The sequence below is a fragment of the Sturnira hondurensis genome, unplaced genomic scaffold, assembly GCF_014824575.4.
Source record: "Sturnira hondurensis isolate 20B ecotype Veracruz unplaced genomic scaffold, ASM1482457v3 Scaffold0024385, whole genome shotgun sequence".
NCBI lineage: Eukaryota > Metazoa > Chordata > Mammalia > Chiroptera > Phyllostomidae > Sturnira > Sturnira hondurensis.
In genome coordinates this window covers 410,941-433,219 of record NW_028097016.1, presented here as the reverse complement: position 1 = coordinate 433,219, position 22,279 = coordinate 410,941, and the positions used below count along the sequence as shown (strand labels likewise).

Genomic DNA, 22,279 nt, shown 5'->3' with positions numbered 1-22,279 from the left:
GTTCGATTCCCAGTCAGGGCCCATGCCTGGGTTGCAGGCCAGTTCCCAGCAAGGGGCACATGAGAAGCCACCATACATTGATATTTCCCTCTCTCCTTCCCTTCCCCTCTAAAGATAAATAAATTTTAAAAAAAATTTTTAAAGAAATATTTCGACTTCCGCCAAGATGGAGGCATAGGTAGAAACACTGTGCCTTCTCCCACAACCAAGTTTGACTACAACAAAAGTTTTGGAGAACTAGAACACACCCAAAGACCAGAACACGGAATTATACGGAAGTCCGACAGCTATAAACCGTTCAACGGGGACGGTAAGAGAGGCGGAACCAGCAGCAGAGCTAGGTCAGGCAGGACAGATCCCCCGACCTAGGTGCTAGGCGCGCGGGCAGCCCAAAGCCAGTCGGGGTGCGGGGCAGACTGACCAAGGTCGCACATTCGCGCACAGTGAGACGGACCACACAGGCCCCAGGGGGCGAACCCACTGGTGGAGGGCCAACAGCGGTGGCACACTCGAGTGCAGTGGAACGAAACGCATGGGCCTGCTGACAGTGGTGGCTGCAGGGCTGGTGGGGGTTGCGGCAGTGGGCGGCAGAGGGAAGCCATTGTACCTCTTTGACCCCGCCCCCACATACAACATCACAACCCAGGGACTGAGTTGCCCTGCTCTGGTGAAAACCTAGGGCTCCAATCCTGCTACTTAACAGGCACGAACAGCCCAAAAGATGGCGCAAGAGGAGCTCAAAGTCCCAGAGCCAATAACTCTAAGCGACCGAGAAATTGCCAGCCTCTCAGAAGCACAATTCAAGACACTGTTTATCAGGATGCTCACAGAACTGGTTGATTATAGTCACAAATTAGAGGAACATATGAAGGCTAAACTAATTGAAATGAAGGGAGATGCACAGGAAACCAATAGTGATGGAAAGGAAACTGGGACTCAAATCAATGGAATGGACCAGAAGGAAGAACAAAACATCCCACCAGAAAGGAATGAAGAAATGAGAATTCAAAAAAATGAGGAGAGGCTTAGGAACCTCCAGGACATCTTTAAACGTTCCAACATCCGGATTATAGGGGTACCAGAAGGGGGAAAGAAACAGCCACGAGTGGAAAACTTATTTGAACAAATAATAAAGGAGAACTTCCCCAGTCTGGCAAAGGAAATAGACTTCCAGGAAATCCAGGAAGCTCAGAGAGTGCCAAAGAAGTTGGACCCAAGAAGGAACACACCAAGGCACATCATAATTACATTAGCCAAGACTAAAATGAAGGAGAGAATCCTAGAAGCAGCAAGGGATAAGGGGACAGTCACCTACAAAGGAGTACCCATCAGACTGTCAGCGGATTTCTCAAAAGAGACCTTACAGGCAAGAAGGGGCTGGAAAGAAGTATTCCAAGTCATGAAATCCAAAGACCTACAGCCAAGATTGCTTTATCCAGCAAAACTTTCATTTAGAATGGAAGGACAGATAAAGTGCTTCTCAGATAAGGTCAAGTTCAAGGAGTTCATCATCACCAAGCCCTTATTATATGAAATGCTAAAGGGACTTATATAAGGAAAAGATGATGAATAATATTAACAGTGAAAGGACAGCAAACACACAGGTATTAACAACCACACCTAAAACAAAAGCAAACCAAGAGGACAGCTAGATCAGGAGTGGAACCATAGAAATGAAGAACACATGGAGGGTTAGAAACAGGGGGGTGGGAGGAGAAGAAGGGGGGAGAAGGCACAGAAAATAGCATAGACAGTAGGTAGAAAATAGATAGGGGGAGGGCGAGAATAGTGGGGGAAATATAGAATCTAAAGAACTTGAGACACGTGGTTATAAACTAAGGGGGGGAGAATCGTGGGGGAGGGAGTGTGTGGGTGGAGGGGAATGAAGGGGGGGAATAGAACAACTGTAATGGTATAATCAATAAAATATATTAAAAAATACAAATAAAGAAGAAATACAATAACAAAAAAAGAAATATTTCATGCATGACATGTTTATGTATTTGTACCATTTGAGCATAATAAAACATCTGTGTCCTGACCACTCAGCTTAAGAAACAGAATGTGACGAATGCCGTGGCAGGCTCCCCTGTCTACTCCCAAACCCATTTGCTTCCCATAGTCCTCCTAGCGGCCATCACTGTCCTTCAGGTTGAGATTATCAACACTTCTAACTTTCAGCAAGCTAATTATTAATATCTGTTATTTTACAAAGAAGAAACTGCTTTGAAAAGATGCGGGGCACCAGCAAGGCCACACACTGAGAGTCCACGACCGAAGCTTCAGGGTCAGTGAGGCACTTCCGGCCAGGGCGGCTCTTTCTAAACAGCCCCTCGGAGTTGAACACCTGGCGGGGACAGACAAAAGTAAAGCCCAGGCAACTGAACAGACAGAGGCATAGGCTTATAAATAAGCAAACAGGTACAAGAACCAGAAACAAAAGCATTGTGAAACCCCAGGGACCGCAGAAGTTTGAACTCTGGGGCTCAGGCTCTGTGGTGAGACCTTAAAAGCAGGATTTGGATCCAGGCTCAGTGTTAGAAGCCAGGGCCCAGGGGCGCCCTCCACGGCTCATGAAAGAAGCTGAAACAAAAAAAGAAAACCGAACGGCCTTGGGGTCTGAGGCAGCAGCTGGGTGGTGGGTGCCAGAGCCACAGGCCTCGAGAACCCAGGCAGCCTGGCTGTGGACCTGCAAGATCCACAGCAACAGCGGGGCACAAGATGTGATGTAAGCACCTGGGTGGGCCTGGGGCTCTGGAGACAGCATGTAAGACTGCGAGATAGGGAGGGCCGCCTCAGGGGAGAGTGGGAATGATAGAGGCCACAGAGATTCTGTGGGGCAGAGGCTCAGTGGTACAGGTTCTGTGCCTGGTTTCTGAGGCTCAGAGGACAGAGGAGAGGCCAGGCCCCATCTGGGGCTCCCCTCCTTTACATTCAGATTGCCTTCTGAGGAGCTGTCATCTCCCCTCCAGGAGAGGGCCAGCCCCACATCCCTCCCATCTTCCAAAGCCCCAGGGCCCCATCTGGAAGATCTTTCCAGCTGAGGCTGTCCCTTCCTTCCGGTGGGCACAAAGGCCCAGGTCCTGGCTGAACTCCTGCCCTCTGATTATCCCAGATAAGCCAGCCTATGACCATATGGACACAGCTGATAATGGCGGAGTGGGGAGGGACATAGTTGGAGGCCCAGCTCCTCAGAGCCTGCATGCGCCCACCCCAGGGGTAACACCCAGGACAAAGCAGAGAAAGCACTGTATTATTTACCTATCCCCTCGAAAGCCCGAGTGGAAAAGAGAGGGGCAAACCCAGGGCAAGCGCTCCCTCACCTGGGCCAGGGGCTTCCTATGTGCCGAGCAGCCTGCACCGCGTGCCCCACTACGACCTTTTGTGCCCCCGGCGCTCTTCCACGCAAGTGCTGATGCCCCTTCCTGCCATCTGCCTGGGGGGACCTGACACCCTCCACCCCGAGTCTACCACTCTCTCCTGTGTCACTTCCATATCTGCCCCTTCTCTGTCTCCTGACCTGTGGCCAGGCCTTTCTGTCCTCCAGTCTCCGGATGACCTCAGAGGGCAGGAAAGGTGTCAGCTTCATCTCTGTCCCTCAGTGCCTAGGACAAGGCTCCCACTGAATACATTACATTAGCTTCCTGGTCTTCCACCTCCTAACACCTGTGAGTTGGTACTGTTGCCTCCCCCTCTGCCCCCGACGACACACGAGGAAACGAGACTCGGAGTTGTGAAGTGACTTGCTCACTAAGGTGGCTGAGCTGGTAGGCGGTGGCAGAGCCAAGACTCCAGCCTGGGTCCAGCTATTCCCACAGCCCACTGTCCCCATGCAGCCTCGCCCTGGCTCTGTTCATCTGAGAAAATGGATGTTGAAAGAAGCCCAGGAGCCATTTTAGAAGGAGGAGGTGCATCATTTCCACCACATGAAATCCCTCGGGGACCTCCTTGACAGAGAGGAGACAGGGTTCATGTCCCTGGTGACACCCATGTCCTAGTTTCCTGTGACTACTGGTCACACCTGACATGTTGGTCTCTCAGTGTAATAGTCCATTTCTGGAGGGTCTCCCTGGCTCCTCGTCCATGGCTTCCCCACCCCCGGCCCCCCTCCGCAGCCAGGCCACAGGCCCAGGGCATGGACCAAGCGCAGCCCCTGAGCTGTGCAGTCTTCCAGAACAAAGACTTAACTCTTGGTATCCCAACAGAAGTCACTGGGGCCAGATTTAGTTTTTGAGTTTCTTTTTTGAGAAGTTCTAATTATCTGGAAGGATGATAATTTGACTTTTTTTTAAGTGGGCTTCCAAGGAACAGTGAGGAAATTTAATTGTTTAAAAAAGTAGCAAGAGGCAACAGATGTATGTCTCACATCTGTGTGTCTCTCCCTCTCTTTCTCCTTCCCTTCTCCTCTAAAAATAAATATAATATTTTTAAAAAATGGAATAAAATTCATTCTCTCTTGCAAGCACTATATGGAGTCATTGGATTCTTTCATAAATCTAAAATACACTGAGATCTTGATGGACTTATTATTCTATATCTTGAAAAACTTTGCTATTTCATCATAAAATTATTTCATATTACTCATCAGTTATTCCCAATTATGTCACACAAGACTAAGATGATAAGAAAATGGGAGAACGATATTGTTGAAGATGCATGAGATGAATCACTATTACATCATCTTTCAGTTCCCATCCTGCATTGCCCAAAGTATTGATAATCGTCTTATAAGAAGGTATAAAAAAAGTCTAGAGACGTTAGTTAAGAGTTCAGGATTTTACACTTTCCACCCGTAACAACAAAAGAGAAGAACACTGACAGAGGACATTTCAGGCTCATCACACAAATCAGAACAACTCGGACGCACACTGTGCTCCAGTCTCTAAGGATGACGGGAAATCAGTCACATACGCAATCTTTCGTACGTGAATTTTCTCAAACTCCAGAATTGATGGATGAACACTGTATTTCTGAAAACACAAAGGGAATATGGCATTTTAAGTTGTTGTAAGTCATCATTTAGTAAAGTCGTTCAACAGGATTTCATTGCACAAAATTTTTATGACAAAAACCTGAACTATCCTGTTTTGCTAAAAGGCAGTGTAACAATATTCTTTCATCTTTTATAATGCGTATGTACCCAAATTCACTGTTTGTCACAGTTTGTAAGTGGAGACATTCCAAAAACAGCTGTGTAGGTGAATGAAGGGAAATAGATGATGTAAAATGTTTTTCTTCAAATTCATGGACTTGGTCATTCATTCTCATTGATCCTTACAAATTTAAAAATGTTTTAAAATTATGGAGCAAAAAACACAACTGTCCTTTCTTCCACAGAATTATGAGCCATCAAAAATTTTGCATATTGACAATGCAAATGCAAAACCAAACCAAACCGGAAACCCCGCCACAAGCCATGACAGGCTGGAGCCTACTACAGATACATCTGAAATCTGGGGTCAGTTCCACAACTAAGTTCCGGCCTCACACACAGCAGCTGATGAGCACATCATTGCATTCAAAGAACACTGTTGATTTGGGGCATATATAGCTTCAAAATGTGGAGAATTTGAAATTGCTGGTTTAAGTCATACACAGCTATGTACACACACGTGACCTTATTGAGATGTAATCCACACCCCATAAAATTCACCATTTGACAAGTGCAACTCATTGTTTTTCAGTATATTCAGAGCTGTGCTAGTACTTGTGCTGGGCACAGGGCAGGTGATGGCCACCACGAGGCAGGATGAACCCGCCCCAGCAGTGCTCCCCACGCAGAGGACACAGACACACCTGCACCTGGCTGGCTGCGATGGTGCAACGCAGGCCTGAGAGGCAGGGCTCAGTGGTCCTGTCTCCACCGCGGAGCTGCTGGGGCCGCACCTCATTCGTGAATGTGACGGTCTGGGATCAGGTGAGGTGTTCGCCACCTAGGGCTTTATGTCACTCATTCTCAAATCCAAAGTGGGGATCCTGAGATATTCTAAATATTTTCGAAGCCTAACAGAAATCACACATTCCCCTAAGACATGCTGCATAGATTTTCAAACCACTGTAAAATGAGGTTAGTAATGGAATCTGCCCATTACAGGGATGTTGGGAAGATTAAATGACATGTTCACAGCAGGCTCCAGGCACATAATTACCTTCTCACCATGGTCATGCTGTTTTGAAGCAAAAAATGTAACTGTAATAAGAAATACAGAAATCATTTGTTTTATAAATACCATCAAGCATCTGATGTCCCTGAGGAAGAATTAAGAAAAATTATCTTTGAGGTAAAAAATGCCGACTCCCAGTACTACCTAAATGTTGAGTCACTGATATGCAGCAACACGGGAGCTCAGCAACAACCACGAGATGAAACGTAGCCCTGTGAAAGGCCAAGTTCACACCGAGCAGCTGTGCTCACTTCCAATAATGGCAGAAAGAAAGCACAGGCCCTGTGGTCAGGGCTTAGAATTAGGATGGGGAGAATCCATTACCGTGAAGTTAGCTATTAATTTCCAAGGGGATAAGCCTAACTTAGTAGTAATATTAACAACAGCTAGCACACACCAAGCACTTGGTATGAGGTCAGGCCCTGTGTGAAGGGTTCGTACATGCAGACAAGCAAATGGAGGCAGATGTGCGCCCACCCTGCTGAGTTGTGGACCTGGTTTTGAATCCAGAGTCTGGCCTGAAGGCCTGGGCTCTTAATTGTTAATGTCCCCAAACAGGGATGATATTAGGTGGCAAGTACTAATGAAGACAAACGTACCAGCTCTCCTTTACCTCCCACAATGGCTCAGTGAGACAACCAAAGATTAGAAAGGTCCAGTCCCAGAGAATTACTGCTGGTGTCAGGATTTGAACCCAGGTTTCTAGCTGCAAAACCCAGCTTCTTGAGTGCCCTTCATAAAACACTGCCGAGAAGGGCATTCTTCAGTCCTCCATGTCCTGGCTGCCTCCGCCCCCCCCTCCGCTTCACCTAACTTCCCAGCTGGGTGTGGACACTGGCAAGCTGGGGCACATGGCTGAAGTTTCCTGGACCTCCCCTTGGGAGTGAGTGTGAAACCACAGTTTCGAGACAAGCAGACCATCACCTGCTGGGGGCTCCAGCGGCCTCTGCAGCAGTGTTTGCAAGCCCAGTTTGTCTGGAGGTGGGACACCCACCCAGCCCCCTAACCCCCTTCACCAGTTTTCCTCTGACCTCACCAGTTTATCTTTTCCCCAGTTCTGCAGGGCTGTCGAATGGTCCCCAACCCATGCTGGCCCTCTGGGTCTATTCCACGTTCTCAGACTGCAGCTATTCACTCCCTCCTTGCCTGAGGGCTCAGTCAGCCCCCAGCCCCTCTGAGGCCCCCACCATCAGCTGCCACACATCATAATGACCACCAGCTAACTCTTCAGCGCCTTCTGGTAGAAAGTCCATGAAAGGCCCCGGCCCTGGCTCCATGCCGCCAACAGCTCCATTTCTACCAGTGCTCCCAGAGGCTGGTTCACAAAGGTCTGGCTGCCCAGCAGAACACCTTGCCTATTCAGGGGAGGAGGCAAGGCATGAATGCGGGCCTCACCTCCATGACGAAAGCCAAAGGAGCCAGCTATCTTTCTTGTCACCTCAGACCAGTGTCAGATACCAGGCTCAGTCAGTCAGATGCTCCTACCCGGAACTTTGAACCTTAAAGGAAGACATGTAAAGAAAACGAGACGAAGCACCATTCACTGGGACAAACTGAGGGATGGTGGTGATATCCCTTCTGGTTATTAAGTGCTCACTTAAGTTCTACATTTCCCTTGTGTGGCTTTCTAAAATAAAGATTTTTTAAAACCCTCCCTTTCCTGATCTCAAGTAATGGCTATATAGGTGTGCTTACAATTCCAGCTGTGCATTTAAATAATTATGGTTTGCACATTTTCCTGAGTATCAGCACAGTCCTCAGTGGACAATGTTCAACTTGTGATTTTTCGAGTTTATGCTGATGCAGAGACAGCACCCACTTGGTAGAAATGACGCTGGATTTTAATCTCTCCGAGGCTAGGAACACGTGGCACCACGCCTGATGCCGGGCAAGAGCAGCGAGTCACGAGGGCAGACAACTGACCCTCTACAGTGCACTGTGTGGCCAGCGTTTTTTGGATAGTTGTTTTCACATCCCATCATAACTACAAAATGCCCACCTGCAAAATAGCATTCTGAGTATATTTAAGGTTAGCGAGGCTGATTTCATTAGGTTAGCTACATTAAAGGCATTTTTGACTTCTGGTATTTTTAACTTACTGGTTTATCTGGGTGTAACTCCATTGTAAGTCAAGGAGCATCTGTACTTCAGCAATTTTTCCCCTTCCCAAGCTGCTACTTTGGTGCACTGTTATCGCACTACCTGGTGGCAATTTAACAGCACACTGAACCCCGCGGACTAATTCCCAATTTCCGTGGGCTGATGTTTGCAGAAAACTCATCAGGGAAATAGGAAATCTGAAAGGTTGCCTAAGGTAATACACAAACACCTGACTGGCCGTCAGTACTAGAAGCTAAGATCCTACACCACCAGGGCTGCCGTAACCTTAGTTGAACTAATTTCTGTAAAATCGATCCCCTCACAACCAACTACACAAATCCAGAAATACAGGAACAAAGCAGCTCAGCACAGCTCAGACAGTAACAGTTCCCACAAAACTGCAAAATGCTAATGGCTTTAGCCACAAGGGATGTCAGTCTTACAAAGGGGATTACCCCTACTTATGAGACGCCATCTGGAGTCCATCAATACTGACAAAATCAGTAAGACTTTAGTCTAGAAAAGTCAATATGAACATCAAAGGTTCCTTCAAAAAATGGGGGGATGCTCAGTGGATTGAGTGCCCACCTGCGAGTCAGAAAGGTCACTGGTTCGATTCCCAGTTCAGGGCACACGCTGGGCTGTGGGCCAGGTCCCCAGCTGGGGGTGTGCAAGAGGCAACCAATCAATGTCTCACACATTAATGTTTCTCTCCCTCTCTAGAAAACACCTCAAAATATGAGATGAAACAGTAGACAATTAAAGCACTTCTGTGCTTTAAGCTCTTTACCACCGGCACAAATACCCTTTACACTTCAGAGATGTTGAAGGTTAACAAGGATGTGAAACACATTCAGAGCATGTGTGACCCAAATACCGGGTTGGCCAAAAGTCCGTCACATCTTTCCCTAAGGTGGCTCTGGTAGCACCTAGTCTTTAACTACATTCAAAACAATTTTGTTAGATTGTATTCTGACAGCTGCCATATCAGTGAGCATTTAAAACCTTAATATTGGTGATTTGTGCAGCCATTTTACCAATGAAGATGGAAGATATGCAACATTCTCAGCATTAACTATGCTTTATTATTTCAAGAAAGGTAAAGACAACTGAAACACAAAAAGATTTGTGCAGTGTATGCAAGAAGGTGCTGTGACTGATTGAATGTGTCAAAAATAGTTTGCCAAGTTTCTTGGTAGTACTGACAGTTTGGCCAGATAATTCTTTGCTGTGGGGCTCTCGTATATTGGAGATGTTTAGCAGCATCCCAGTCCCTCCCCACTAGAAGCCAAGACAGTGGGAGACAGCCGACATACTCAAAATATCCAGATCAATGAAGTTATTGGTGAAAATGAAAAACATGTCTTCAATTTTACAGAAAAAGCCTATTTCGCCCAACCCAAGGGTCGGCCAAAAGCATAATGGCCAGTGGATTTATTTTCTATGTACAATGTAAATCTCCTTAAACAGGAAGAAAATAAAGTGCCTTAAGTAAACACATCCCTCTTCTAAACCTGAACTCCGGAGGCGTTAATCGAGGTGCTGTCAGACCTCACCGTCACCACTTAGCCCCAACAGGGTAACTCTGTGGTCAGCTCTGCCCGGGTCCTCCTGTTCTGGTCCTTGTCTCACAGTACAGCCGAACCAAGAGGATTCCAGGGGAAGCACAGAAACACCGAGAGCTGGCCAGCCCTGAAAATCAACCGGTAATGCTCTGATGGGGTGACGTGACCCTCATTCTAAATACCGGATATATCACCAAGCCATGCATCTTTTAAAAAGCTTTTATTAAAGGTCTTTACAGAGCAACATCCAGGCTCCAGATCCAGCTGCCAAAGAGACCCTAAAATCAAACAGAGCACAACAGTAAGAACAGAAATTTCATCTGAGTATCAGATTCTTTCATTTACCAGATGAATATACACACTCCCCCTTAGGGTTTGCATGAAAACCACCACAAAGAACACTCAGGAAAAACAAAAAACAGTAAGCACAGGCATTCTGTTTTAAAGAGATTGCTGAAGGATGCTACCTAATTACTAGCAAGAGTGCCTTGAAATTTTTGAATACATAAGAGGACAATAAAGGAAATTTTCTATTTCGCACTGTAGTATAACATAGGAATTTAAAAGACCAAGGCCAAACACCCCGCCCCCCGCCACAGACTCCCAAGTTAAAAGGCTCCTAGCTCCAACCTGCATTTTCCCATGTAAATTAAGCATAATTGGATTAAGCATAATCCAATTATTATCTGCCACATGCTTACCAGTGTGCAATGTAATAACAGGGAGACAGAAACAGGGCCCTATTCCACCCAAGAGGCTGCTAGAGACATACCTGTTACGCCGTGGGCACTGGCTGGGGCATGGCAGGCGGCTCTGGCTTCCCACCCTTCTGTTCCGAGATGGGGGTGGTGGGCAGTATCTCATCTTTGGGTTCCACAATGCTCACGTGGTCAGGCAGGGGCTTCTTGGGGCCTATCTTCCCGCTTGGGTCCCAAGGAAGCATGATCTTCACTTTGATGCCCAGCACACCTAGAGCGCAGTCAGAAGCATGTTAGGACCTGTGGTTTCACTGGCCCCTACCACACTATAGAACAGGGCGCAGGAAGAGAACAGCAAGTTACCCAAGTACCCCTGGATCTGGTCCCTTCTCAGACAAATGCCTCTAATCAATCAATGGACAGGACACTTCTGCAAAAGGAACGCACCCAGCGCCACAGAACATGGCACTGACAAGGACCAAGAGCAGGATGTGACCTTTCTGACTCGTCATCGTGTCATCACTGAAGGGTATCCAGGAGGCTGAGACAAGGATAAACCAACTCTCAGATCTAACTGATATCAAGGATTCACTTCTTACACTTCAGTGCAGCTAATCAATAAACCCAACGAGCACTAACATGCTCTGCCGGCCCAAGATGCATCCCCCACCCATGGAGATGTGCACGGAAAACCACACCTATGCACCAAGGCCCTTTGCCCCAAGAGCTCCCCTCTGCTCACCCTGCCTAAGCAGCACATGGCGCACGGCAGTGTCAACATAGTAGTTAACAGGGTCCCCACTGTGGATCATCAGGCCATCGACAAACTTCATGGACTTAGCCCTCTGTCCTCGGAGTTTCCCAGACACCACGACCTCGCAGCCTTTGGCCCCACTCTCCATGATGAACCGCAGCACACCATAGCAGGCCCTTAGGGAGACCAAAGGTAGACGTTCGTTTGTGTTATCACCCAACCCAGTCCCATCTTAAAATAAGTGAAATAGTCCCCGCCAGTGTAGCTCAGTCGGTTGGGCATCATCCCACAAGCCAAAAGGTTGCCAGTTGGATCCCTGCTCAGGGCACATGCCTGGGTTGCGGGGCTCAGTCGCCGTCTGGGGCACACATGGAAGGCAACCAACTGGTATTTCTCCCCCTCTCTTTAGTCTGCATGGTTTTCAATGCAGGGGTATCCAACCTCAGCCCAGGATGGCTATGAATGCGGACCAACGCAAAATCATAAATTTACTTAAAACCTTTTTTCCCCACTCATCAGTTTTCGTTAGTGTTTGTGTATTTAATGTGTGGCCCAGAGACACCAAAAGGCTGGACATCCCTGCTCCGGCCCCAAGCCTGGCCCCACACCAAGCCAAGTAAATTGGTAATGTGGGGAGCTGGGTGTGGTGATGCTCAAAATAAGCATTTTCTAAAAAACATAACAAACAAAAAAGCACTCCCTGGGCACCTCTAACATACAACCGAAGTTGAGACCCACACTCAAACTAACGATTACCAAGGTGACGCCCCGCCCCACACTCTGGGGCTAGCCTTTCCAGTCCGGTTGAGCTCTGCCAACTCAGGACTCTGAAAGAGGCAAGCAATCGGTAAGGACCCAGAGTACCCTGTCCCTATGCAACCCCTTTACTGAAACATTTCACAACCCCCAGAATCATGTTCACTAGGCACCCTAGCCACCAACTTAGGTTCCTAGCTGCCTTGACTATTAGAATGCTGGAAAAACATTTTTAGTTCCATAAAATTGATAGCAAGCCTTATAATATCATGCCCCAACTCACCCATTAGTTTACACCTGGGAGACACTAATTGGAGCTAGCCGCCACTTTTAACAGGATGGTAGAGGAAGACCTACCACCAGGCGGCAGACCCTTTCACATGGTCCCATCTAGTTGCACAAGAACGGAGCGGTGTAACAATTGCCATTTAGAGACAGACACCCAGTTGCCAGAGAAGTCCAAGTCCAGTGTGTGCAACCACCCCCCCCGCCCCCCGCCCAGAAGGCTGAAGACACACCAGCCGGGCTACACCCCCCCTTTCTAAGCCAGGGGCTCTAGGGTGGAGACTGAGAATTTTTCCTAACGAGTCCTCAGATGATGGCAGTGATGCTGGCCCAGGGACCAAACTTTTTAAAAATCACTGTTGTAAGCGGTGGAGCTGGCGTTAAGACCAGGGGGCATCTGCTACACGTCCTTTCCTACCCACTCCTCTAAAAAACCTCCGGGGCTCTGCTTCAGGGCAGCCCAACCACCCGAAGTCCTCTATAGTCCAGCCCCCCTCACATTACTATCTAAATACAGCTCACAACAACAAATGCCCAGGTTTTAAGCCCCCTTCCAACCGCACAGCCTCATCTCCTTAATATTCCCCGGGACAGGTACCACACGATGCAGCTGAATGACTTCACCAGGAGCCCTCCCTCCCGAGTTCTTTTTCAGTCTCATTCCCAAAGCTCGGAACAGTTCTCCATTGTAACACTGACCGGTTCTTTAAAAACTTCCTTCTTTACTAGTTTTTCCTGCTAGACTGCCAGTTCAACAAGGAGGTGGACGCAAAGTATCTTATCATTAAAACCTTCAGAGACTAGCGGAACCTGCCATGTGCAGAGTTTTCTTGTTGAAACAACAGAAGAGAAGACACACCGCATTCTGATCCACAAAAAAGGGACACTCACCTCCGCACAGCAAGGCCGCCTAGGAGTTTGTAGCGCAGAGACTCTGCCTGGGCAATGGCACACAGACCTCTTGTGGCCACCTTCTCAGCATAAAGCTTCAAGAAAGAAACAAGGTACATCCGTAAACTCGTTGCCTCCACCATGGGTTTCAGTGAAAAACCAGCACATGTATCACAGACACACACCCTATGTATCACTGCGGCCTCCCTTAAACATCAAAGCACCTCCACTCCTAGCACCCAGCACACACTCTGCATCGTGGGCTGCACCGTCCTCACTGCCCTCCCGTCCCTCACTCCTTCCACAGCCACACCAAGGACAGCGGTGGGGCAGCCAACTCAGCCTGTGTAGCATCACCACAGCCCAGGTGACCCTAAATTCCCTTAACAATCAGAACTAAGCAGAGATTACGCCTACCACTTGCCACAAGAACTTCAGCAAGACACTAATCCACTTGTCATACCCACTGGTCATGAATATACAATAAAGTCTTTGGTGCCACGAGGGTTTTAGAAGTACCGCCCCAAAGGAGCTATTTCCAGTCCACAGCAATCTCTGGCCCTGGCCAGGACCACTCACCTCTACACTGCCCTCAGGGAAGCCGAACCTCTTCTGAACCACAGCAGTCAATTCCCGGATCCGTCGGCCCTTCTCACCGAGAACGTTCTGCGTCCTGGGGAGAGTAAAAGTGCCAGTTCATAGCTCTCACAAAATTCCAGATATAACTTCAAGTCTTGCATACACGTAGTAGTAAAACCTCATTCTTCAGACTGTAAGAACTAGTTAGATTTAAAAACGCAGTTTTAAAAAACCAACTGCATTCCCCAAGGCTGAAGCCACTAGTTGTCCCTTTTTGCTTACAGACTAAACCATCTTAACACAGGTAACAATTACAGGTGACGGCAAGGAAAATGAGTTCTTACCTGGTAGCCAAAATAATAATTTCTGTCCTGGTTGGTGTAACTCGGACTTCAACTCCAGAGTAGCCGTCCTCAGCCAGTTCTCTAGTGAGAAACTCGTTCAGTTCGGCTTTGAAGATGCCATCAGCCACAAACTAACCAAAAAACAAAATCCAAAGTTAGGACACAGATGCAGGTTCACCTCCCCCCCACCCCCGCCTCGTCTTTCAGCCAGTGCATTCCGCATCAAAACTCAACACCTCCAGCAAAGGACCCGACACGGATCCTATCACCCTTGTTCCAATAGGAACGTGGCAAACCCTTCTCAGACAAATGCCTCTAGGTCATCGTTTGGTGGTCGTTTTCACCCAGGGCCCTGAAAACGGTACCGCAGAACGCAGCACCGAGCAGAAGCCGCCTGGACAATCACACCTCCAGTCAGACTCGTCATCATCTCTTCATTGAAGGGTCTTTAAGGCTGCCATTTATATGAACACACACTACACAAAAACTGTTCAAGTCATCACCATAAGCAGTCTCACCGTGGAGACTCGGCGGGAAGAGTCCCAGACTAGTTACCTTGCCTTACTTGATGTACTTATCTGAGACAGCTGGGAAATCACAAAAGCGTGCGAATTTTACTCTAACACGAACGTGTGCATAGAAAATTGGCCAACGGCCTATTCCTAAGCAAACAGACTTGACGGCTCTTTCCCGTGGAAAAGTGAAAAGTTAAACTCAAGGGAGCGTTCCTCCCAGGCTCCCTCCCTCCGATACCCCGCGGCTTTTTCTTGGGCCCTCAATGGAGCAAAAAAATGTCAGCAGCCTGTCCAGTTAAGGCCTTTGGGGTCAGAAGGCTGCACCAGAGCACGACTAGTAAGGCAGCAAGAATACGCCGCTACCGCCCCTGCCGAAGCCACAGTATTTCGATCTGGCTCAGCTTACGCTCTCAAAATACCAAACACGTTTACTGTTTCATTTGTTGACCAACAAACGCTTACATGCGCCTTCTCCGGGGCAGGAGAGGCGCCCGGGGATCATTCCTGCGCTCCGCCCGGAACCGGCAGAAATCGTCTTCCTTTCCCCTCCACACCGCGCTTGCCGGCCTCGGACCCTGTACTCAATCCATCACCATCCGCGCGGCCCAGACCATTTCCAGGGGCAGGGCACGGAGCTGCGGGACCCGCGACAGCCCCTGGAGAAGGGCCAGACCCGCACCGCGCTGCAGCCTCCCTCGACCCGAATCCCAACATCTCACCTTCCTCTTCTTGGAAATTTGCACAGCCATCTTTACGCTCCGCGCTGCCAAAAGGAAAGGAAGTGGCTTGCGGGCGGAAGTAGGTATAAAGGGCGCGGAGCGATCACGAAAAACTGCGTGGCTCCCACGCCTGTGGGAGCTCCTGGGAAATGTAGTTTTTATGTTGAGGAAGGAGTTCCGGGAAGGAGAAGAGTAAGGGAGACACCTACTGGAGGAAACAAGGAAGGGAACAGATCCATCAGAAATTGGGAATTGCAGGGGAGCTTGGAATCCAGGTCTCAGTACTGCAGTTTAAAAATGAACAACGTGAGGCGCAGAGATGAAAATGACAAGTATAAACTCAGAACAACATCGCTTAACAAGCACGGAACCCTGGTCCCTACACTCTGTACTGTAATGAAAACTGACTGAAAGTCCTCAGTTGTCCAGCTAGTTGCTAGTCCTCAGTTGTCCATCCGTCTAGTTGTCCAGCTCTTTTTCTGTTTTCAGTTCCTCCGTTTCAACTGATATCCAACATTTGTTAAGCATTCTAGCGACTGTTCCATGTCCTTTATATTATAAACTAATTCACCCCACCTCGCTTTCCTAAACTCTGTTACAACTTGTAACAGTCAGTTACAAAGTACTGGCTCATGGGCTCACGATTCTTTTTCAATGAAAAAAAATTTCCTCCCACATTTTACTATGAAAAATTTCAAGCGTACAAAAAAAGTCGAAAGAATTGTGCAGTGCACACCCATCTATGCTTCCCCCAGGTGCTGCAACGAACATTTTTGCTATATTTGCTTTGTCGCATACCCATCCACCCCTCCGTTCACCCGCCAATGCGTCTCTTGGTGTATTTCAAAGTAAGTTGAAGACATCAGTACGCTTCATCCCTCAACACTTCAATGGTTTTATGTTAAATTTGGATAATTTGCCTCCATTTAAAATCAGGAGATGTCTCTATAAAACTATTTTAGGTTATTTGTTAAAATATACAAAAATCTAAAAAAAATACAGAAAAGAGAAATATATAGAATGATCTAGCAAAATATCAGGCTCACATTTCCTCGTGACTGCATTCTCTTCCTTGTCAGATGGCAGGGGACTTTCCCAAATGCCACAGTCCCTGGCAGCTTCACTCATGTCTTGTCTGGCCCTGCGAGACATTTGCGCTTTTCCTCAGCACTGAATTAACAATTCGGGTGCAAAGATCTGTGCTATAACCATGGAATTCACAGAGCACTGTGGACAGCTGAGCAGAGGGCCCAAGGAAGATGAAAAGAAGTGGGTGAACCACAGAGGCAGATAGGCGGTGGACCTGATGAATCCAGGTGGATGGAGCTCGAAGAGGGGAACCCAGAATGACACCAGGTTTCTGACTCTAGTGGTGGGTGCTTAGTGACAACCGTCACTGAGATGAGGACCCCAGGGACAGTTTTTTTCTTCATGTGTTATTTCCCTCTGCTTTTCACTCCCCTCTTCATTGAGCTCCATGGTCTGTTAATTCATTGGTGCCAGGCTGCTAAAATCCCTACCCTGCTGAATCTGCCCACCTGACTTTGCTATACCCCCACTTGGGATGTAGGTACTCTGGGAGGGCCCCTGGCTTTGCATACGGCAGTCGGAATACTCCCTCACTCAGTTATTCTCCTGATTCTCCCATGGTGTCCATTATCATCTTTGTCAAGTATTCCACAGTCAACCTCCCTCCTAACTTATTGCCCCCCAAATAGATCGTACAGGTGAGAACTGCCTCAGACCTATCCTGTGACTGTATGTTTCCTCGTCTGTCCTTCTCTTTTTCCCTCCCTGCTCATGGAAGAGACCCTCTTCTTGCCCACGGTCAGCATTCCCTGTGTATTCTAGTTCTAGTTTAGTTCTGTTCCTTTGAGAACTTGCTCTGGCAACCACACACTCCCTTTCCGGTGATGCTCTCCTATCACTCATGTTAAATATGTCCTTTCCTCCAGGGGCATGACTCTCTTAGTTGCTCCTAGTTGTAGAATAAACTCTAAAAGAATTTTTTTTTACTGCTTTTGTATTATTGCTATAAGACTCACACTTCTGATACCCCTGCTTACAATAAAAACAACATTCAGAGTGTGGAAGGGTGTGAGAAAAGGAGCATCCTTACCCTGCAGGTGGGGTGTGAACTGGGCTTCTCTTGGGGGGCAGCTTGATGGCAACACCACAATTTAAAATACAGATTCCCCTTGGCCCAGCAAATCCATCCCTTTGTATCTACTCCAGAAAAACACCTGCACAAATGCGCACGGAGGCGGCTGCAGGAGTGCTCATTACAGCGTGTTAGGGGGAGTGGGAACACAAAGAGCCGCCCCAGAGCCCCTCAGCAGAGAAGTGGTTGTGGAATATTATACAGTGATTAAAAAGAACGATGTGGACATGCAAAGAGCACCAAGAAATATTGCTACATGACAAAGCCTAGTTGCAGAACAATATGGGCTGTGTAGTATTTTTTAAATATTTTATTTATTTTTAGACAGAGGACAAGGGAGGGAGAAAGAGAGGGAGAGAAACATTAATGTGTGGTTGCCTCTCACTGCCCCCACCAGGGACCGGGCCTGCAACCCAGGCATGTGGCCTGACTGGGAATTGAACTGGTGACCCCTTGGTTTGCAGGCCAGTGCTCAATTCGCTGAGCCACACCAGCTAGGGCTGGGCTGTATAATAGTGATGTACAATAAAATAAGACATACATGTATGTAAATGCACAGAAGGATAAATACCCAGTTGATAGATAACTAACTTCTGGGAATAGAGCAGTATTGGGGAGGTTAAGGGACAAGCTACTTTCTGCTCAAACTTTTTTAATAATAAAAATATATTCACACATTACTTGTGAAGTTGAAAATGAATAAAAAGGGAAAAATGCAAGGGCCTCATTTCTGATCATCCGGCCACTTGTGAAACAGTGTGAAAGGCCCAGCCTCTGACACCAAATCTCACAGCCCTGTCTTCTGACAGCGAAGCATGAGGAGAGCTGACTCTTCATGGACCGCACATCCCTGTCTGACACGGCGGCCGCGGGCCTCACAGGGCCCCCACGCACCTAGTGGGGGCTGGTCCCTGTGGAGAACTGCTCTGTGCATGAAATACAAACCGGATTCCAAAATATTAAAAAAAGAGTGCCTCAATAATTTTATATTGATTGCATGTTAAAACAATAACATTTTAGATACATTGAATTAAATAAAATATTCTACTAAGTTCACTTCTTTCTTTTTCCTTTTTTTTATGTGGCTACCAGAAAATTTAGAATTCCATATGTGGCTTATATTTCTGTTGGGCAGTGCTATTGGAATCTTTCTTTCTTTTTTTGTTTAAAAAAGATGTTATTTATTTATTTTTAGAGAAAGAGGAAGAGCAAAAGAAGGAGGGGAAGAGAAACATCTGCAGCCCCCCACGGGGCCCACAGTCCAGGCATGTTCCTGGATGGGGAATCGAACCAGCGACCCTTTGATGTGTGGGATGAGATACACTAGTCCAGGCAGGGCTATGATCTTTCAACCACAGGAGTCAATGGTGCTTTACTTTTCTTTGTTTTCTTGAGATGTGGCATAGTGATTGGCAGAGAGAGGGTCCTTAGTTACTGTTTAAAGGCTTACTGAACAAAAGAAGCTTTACAAGGAGTGTGATGAATCTGTTCCCTGTTTGCCTGGGACCCTGGGAAACTCGGGGCTGGGTTTCATGCTCCTTTGAGTTCCTGGGACCCCACCCTGGCCCAGGAGTGAAGGAGGCTTGTCAAGTGGAACTTGACTCTAGAGCCCTGGAGCCAGGAAAGTGAGGTCACCACAGCCTCCTGGTCCACATAAACACCCTCCCTCCTCCAGAAACCAAGGCCAAAGTGGTCCAGTGGACAAGTAGAGGTGAACTCAGGGAGAGCGGCCATTTAACCTTGTTTAGGTCCTTCTGAGCAAACAGCCTGCATGGCCACTGGGTCCCCAGTGTACTGGGGTATAGATTTAACTCCCTGCCTCCGCAGCCAGACAGAATGTTTCTTAGATCAAATGATGCTTTGGAGAAACTCTAGGTGTTTTTCATTTGGCAAAACTTTTCCAAGCATCTGTTCAGTGAGGCACCGCACTGAAGGTCACAGATGCAAGCTGGTCAGCCTGAGTTCTCATCCCTGGTCCGGCTGTGTACTAGCTATTCGACCTTGGTGGTGTTATTGCTACGTAAATTTTCTCTTCTGTAAAACGGATGAAAATATTAATAAACCCACCCCACAGGATGGCTGTGAGGTTAAATGAATTAACAGAGGCGGAGCGCTTAACCCGTTGTAAAGCATCTGGAACATAGTAAGTGCTCAATTAGCATTTGTTTTATTGCTTGAATGCACTGCCTATGCCAGGTGCTGGGGACACACGTTAATTTGATTCAGCTCCTGTCCTCCAGGAGCTCAGATCTGGGTGTGAGGATACAAATAAATAAATGTGTTAAGTGTTATGTCATGATAGGGACAATAGAGCACTGCAAAGGGCAGGGTACTGGAAAGGTGTCACAGAGCTCCAATCTTTGATCTGAGGCTCACAAGACACCAGTTGTTCGCCAGGCCAGCTGACCCATCAGCAGAATGAAGGGGCCGAACGCTTTAGGAGCTTAAGAAGAACCCCTTTCCCACAAGCGAAAAATAAAATAAAATAAAAAGTTCAAAATATAAAATACATTCAAATGATTAAAAAAATGCAATACATGAATAAAAACATTGAGAAGAATAAAGAAGCAAGCAAGAGCAACACTGTTCTGCTTAAGCCATGTAAATATTTGGGGGCACAGTTTCCAGACCTCTCCTTAAGCAACGAGACACCCTGTAATGAGCGGATGTACACCTGCGGTGTCACACAAATGGGGTCGCCACAGTGCGTGGGCACGACCGGGGAGGACGCTGGTGCCACAGCAGGAGGGTGCGGGAGCAGGGGACAGAGGCAGGGGCAGTAAGGAGCCAGCTCACCCTGTCTCACACCCAGTGTGCCGCTGACAAGCTTGGTGATCTCAGGCAAGCCACTTAACACGGAAAACGTTCACGATACGGGACAGAGTCTCATCGCTGTCAGTGCGCATCAACAACTGGGTGCTTAGGTTACATCCATCTTCAGTGGCTTTGGCTAGGGTGAGCCGCCTTACCGAGTACTACCCAACGCGAACACCGGGCTCCGACCTCTGCTCTTTGCGGATGGACACACACCCACCGGGCACAAGCGGCCTACAAGCAAAAGGACCATACTACTATAATGTACAGATCGGAGAAAGCTTCCTTAAAGGGAAGGTGTGGGAATGATTGGGCTGGAGATCTGCTACTGAGGCAGAAAGATGTGGCCAAGGGAGAGAAAAAGGGCAGGGAGGTCCCAAACCCTCAGGCTTCCTCCTGGAGTGTGGGAATCAGGGTCTGATCTGGGGAGGTGGGGCCCAAGACCAGCTGGAACAAGGCCCTGCCAGGGCCAGTGAGGGCTAGGAGGGGCAGGGGGTGCAGGTCAGAAATACCTGCTGGATCCTTCCTGGGGGCGTCACTGCGTCCAGTTGGAGGGCGGGAAACAAAGGGCAGTACCCAGACAGTAAGTCTGTCCAGTTTAATTTTAGAACGCGGAAATTCCACCTTTCCGAAACTGGCTCTCCCGAAGTGCGGCACGCTTTGCCCTCTGGCGGCGAAGACCTGCAACTACAGCGCCTTGGTGATCCTCTTTCCCAGAGGTGGGTGGAGCTGCTGCTCTCCCTGGGCGGCAGGCACTCCTTACTCTCTCAAGGGGTCGGGTAGTCAAGTGGTCATCTTGGTGACTCCATTCAAGAAGCTGAGAATGTGGGACAAACATAGCTGGGGAGGTGGGCATCCTCCACAGAAACAAGAGGCGAGACAGGCTGGCTTCCCAGGACTTGGATAGCGAAACCCACACGTAAAGGACTGTTTCCACTGCGGTGACCAGAGGACAGGAATAACATGGTAATAAGCCAGTGCCACCAACTGCCCAGCTTCCTGCCCAGAGTAAGGCCGAGTGAGCAGGTAGCTGGTTAGCTTGAAGAGAAAAAGCAAGGGTGAGAGCCGAGGGCTGGCATGCAGCCAACACTGCCCAGAGGCAGGAGCCAGGCCTGGGGTACTGAATATGGAGGGCTCTTACTTGGAGATGAGTACTTTGGGGTTTTGCAGAAAGAGGCCAATAGAAGCTTGGAAGGCTGGGCTTCTAAGGCTGGGAAGGCCACAAGGAACCTCTGCTTCGCCTCAAGCTTCTGCAGAGAAACAATTGGCCTGTCTGCCTTTTGAGTGGCGCAAGGCTCCACACAGGCATTGAGCTTGGGGGAGGAGTCAGAGCAATAAATAGAACTGGGACCCCACTGCTGGGGGGAGTGTGAGTTAGCTTAGTGGGTCCGGAAAGTTTGTTATCCTTGAGGAATGCTGATTGCACACTCCCAAAGCCCAGCAGTTCCACTCGTGGGTGTATGGCCTGAGGTCTGGTCTTCAAAGCGTTGTGCTCACACTCTCCCTTTCAGGAATATGGAGGCTGTGGTTCCCTCTGTACGTGCGAAGCTATGAAGAGCTTTAACATAAGTAGACACTTTTCACCATGTTTAAGTAAACTTGCAAAGACCATAATTTCCAGCATTATCGCAATGTCAACAATATAAAATAAAGCAGTTAGTCACTCTTATAAAGGCCTCCGTAAGAATATAAATGCCACAGTGATTTGATACCCACAATTATCCACTTAAAAATACAAAAACAAGTTTTTCTTGAACAGTTGCACATTTTTATATTGTTTCATTTTCTCCTTGAACTTATGTTTCCATTCCTCATAAGCCTGGGGATGCTTCCACGCACCCTGGAAAATCCAGAGCGCCCTGTGGAGCGGGCCCATGACCTCGTCCATTCTTCTTGCCCTGCCTGGCTGAGTTAACGCGGGTTTGGAAAGCGGG

The 22,279-nt window shown here is 48.0% G+C and overlaps 1 protein-coding gene and 2 non-coding genes across 3 annotated transcripts; all 3 read right to left on the bottom strand.

Moving 5' to 3' along the window:
* Nucleotides 1-10,032: 10,032 nt before the first annotated feature.
* On the bottom strand, nucleotides 10,033-15,472 carry RPS3 (ribosomal protein S3). Its single transcript, XM_037038421.1, has 7 exons — nucleotides 15,371-15,472; nucleotides 14,137-14,267; nucleotides 13,793-13,886; nucleotides 13,214-13,308; nucleotides 11,270-11,457; nucleotides 10,602-10,798; nucleotides 10,033-10,107 (listed from the first exon to the last, which is right to left on the bottom strand). The coding sequence occupies exons 1-6, from the start codon at nucleotides 15,398-15,400 to the stop codon at nucleotides 10,605-10,607; spliced, it is 732 nt and encodes a 243-aa protein (XP_036894316.1). The 5' UTR covers nucleotides 15,401-15,472; the 3' UTR covers nucleotides 10,033-10,107; nucleotides 10,602-10,604.
* LOC118981649 (small nucleolar RNA SNORD15) lies at nucleotides 10,913-11,055 on the bottom strand. The gene has a single exon (XR_005065384.1). It is a non-coding gene; the product is annotated as a small nucleolar RNA SNORD15 (small nucleolar RNA).
* On the bottom strand, nucleotides 14,433-14,579 carry LOC118981651 (small nucleolar RNA SNORD15). Its single transcript, XR_005065385.1, has one exon. It is a non-coding gene; the product is annotated as a small nucleolar RNA SNORD15 (small nucleolar RNA).
* Nucleotides 15,473-22,279: the final 6,807 nt, after the last annotated feature.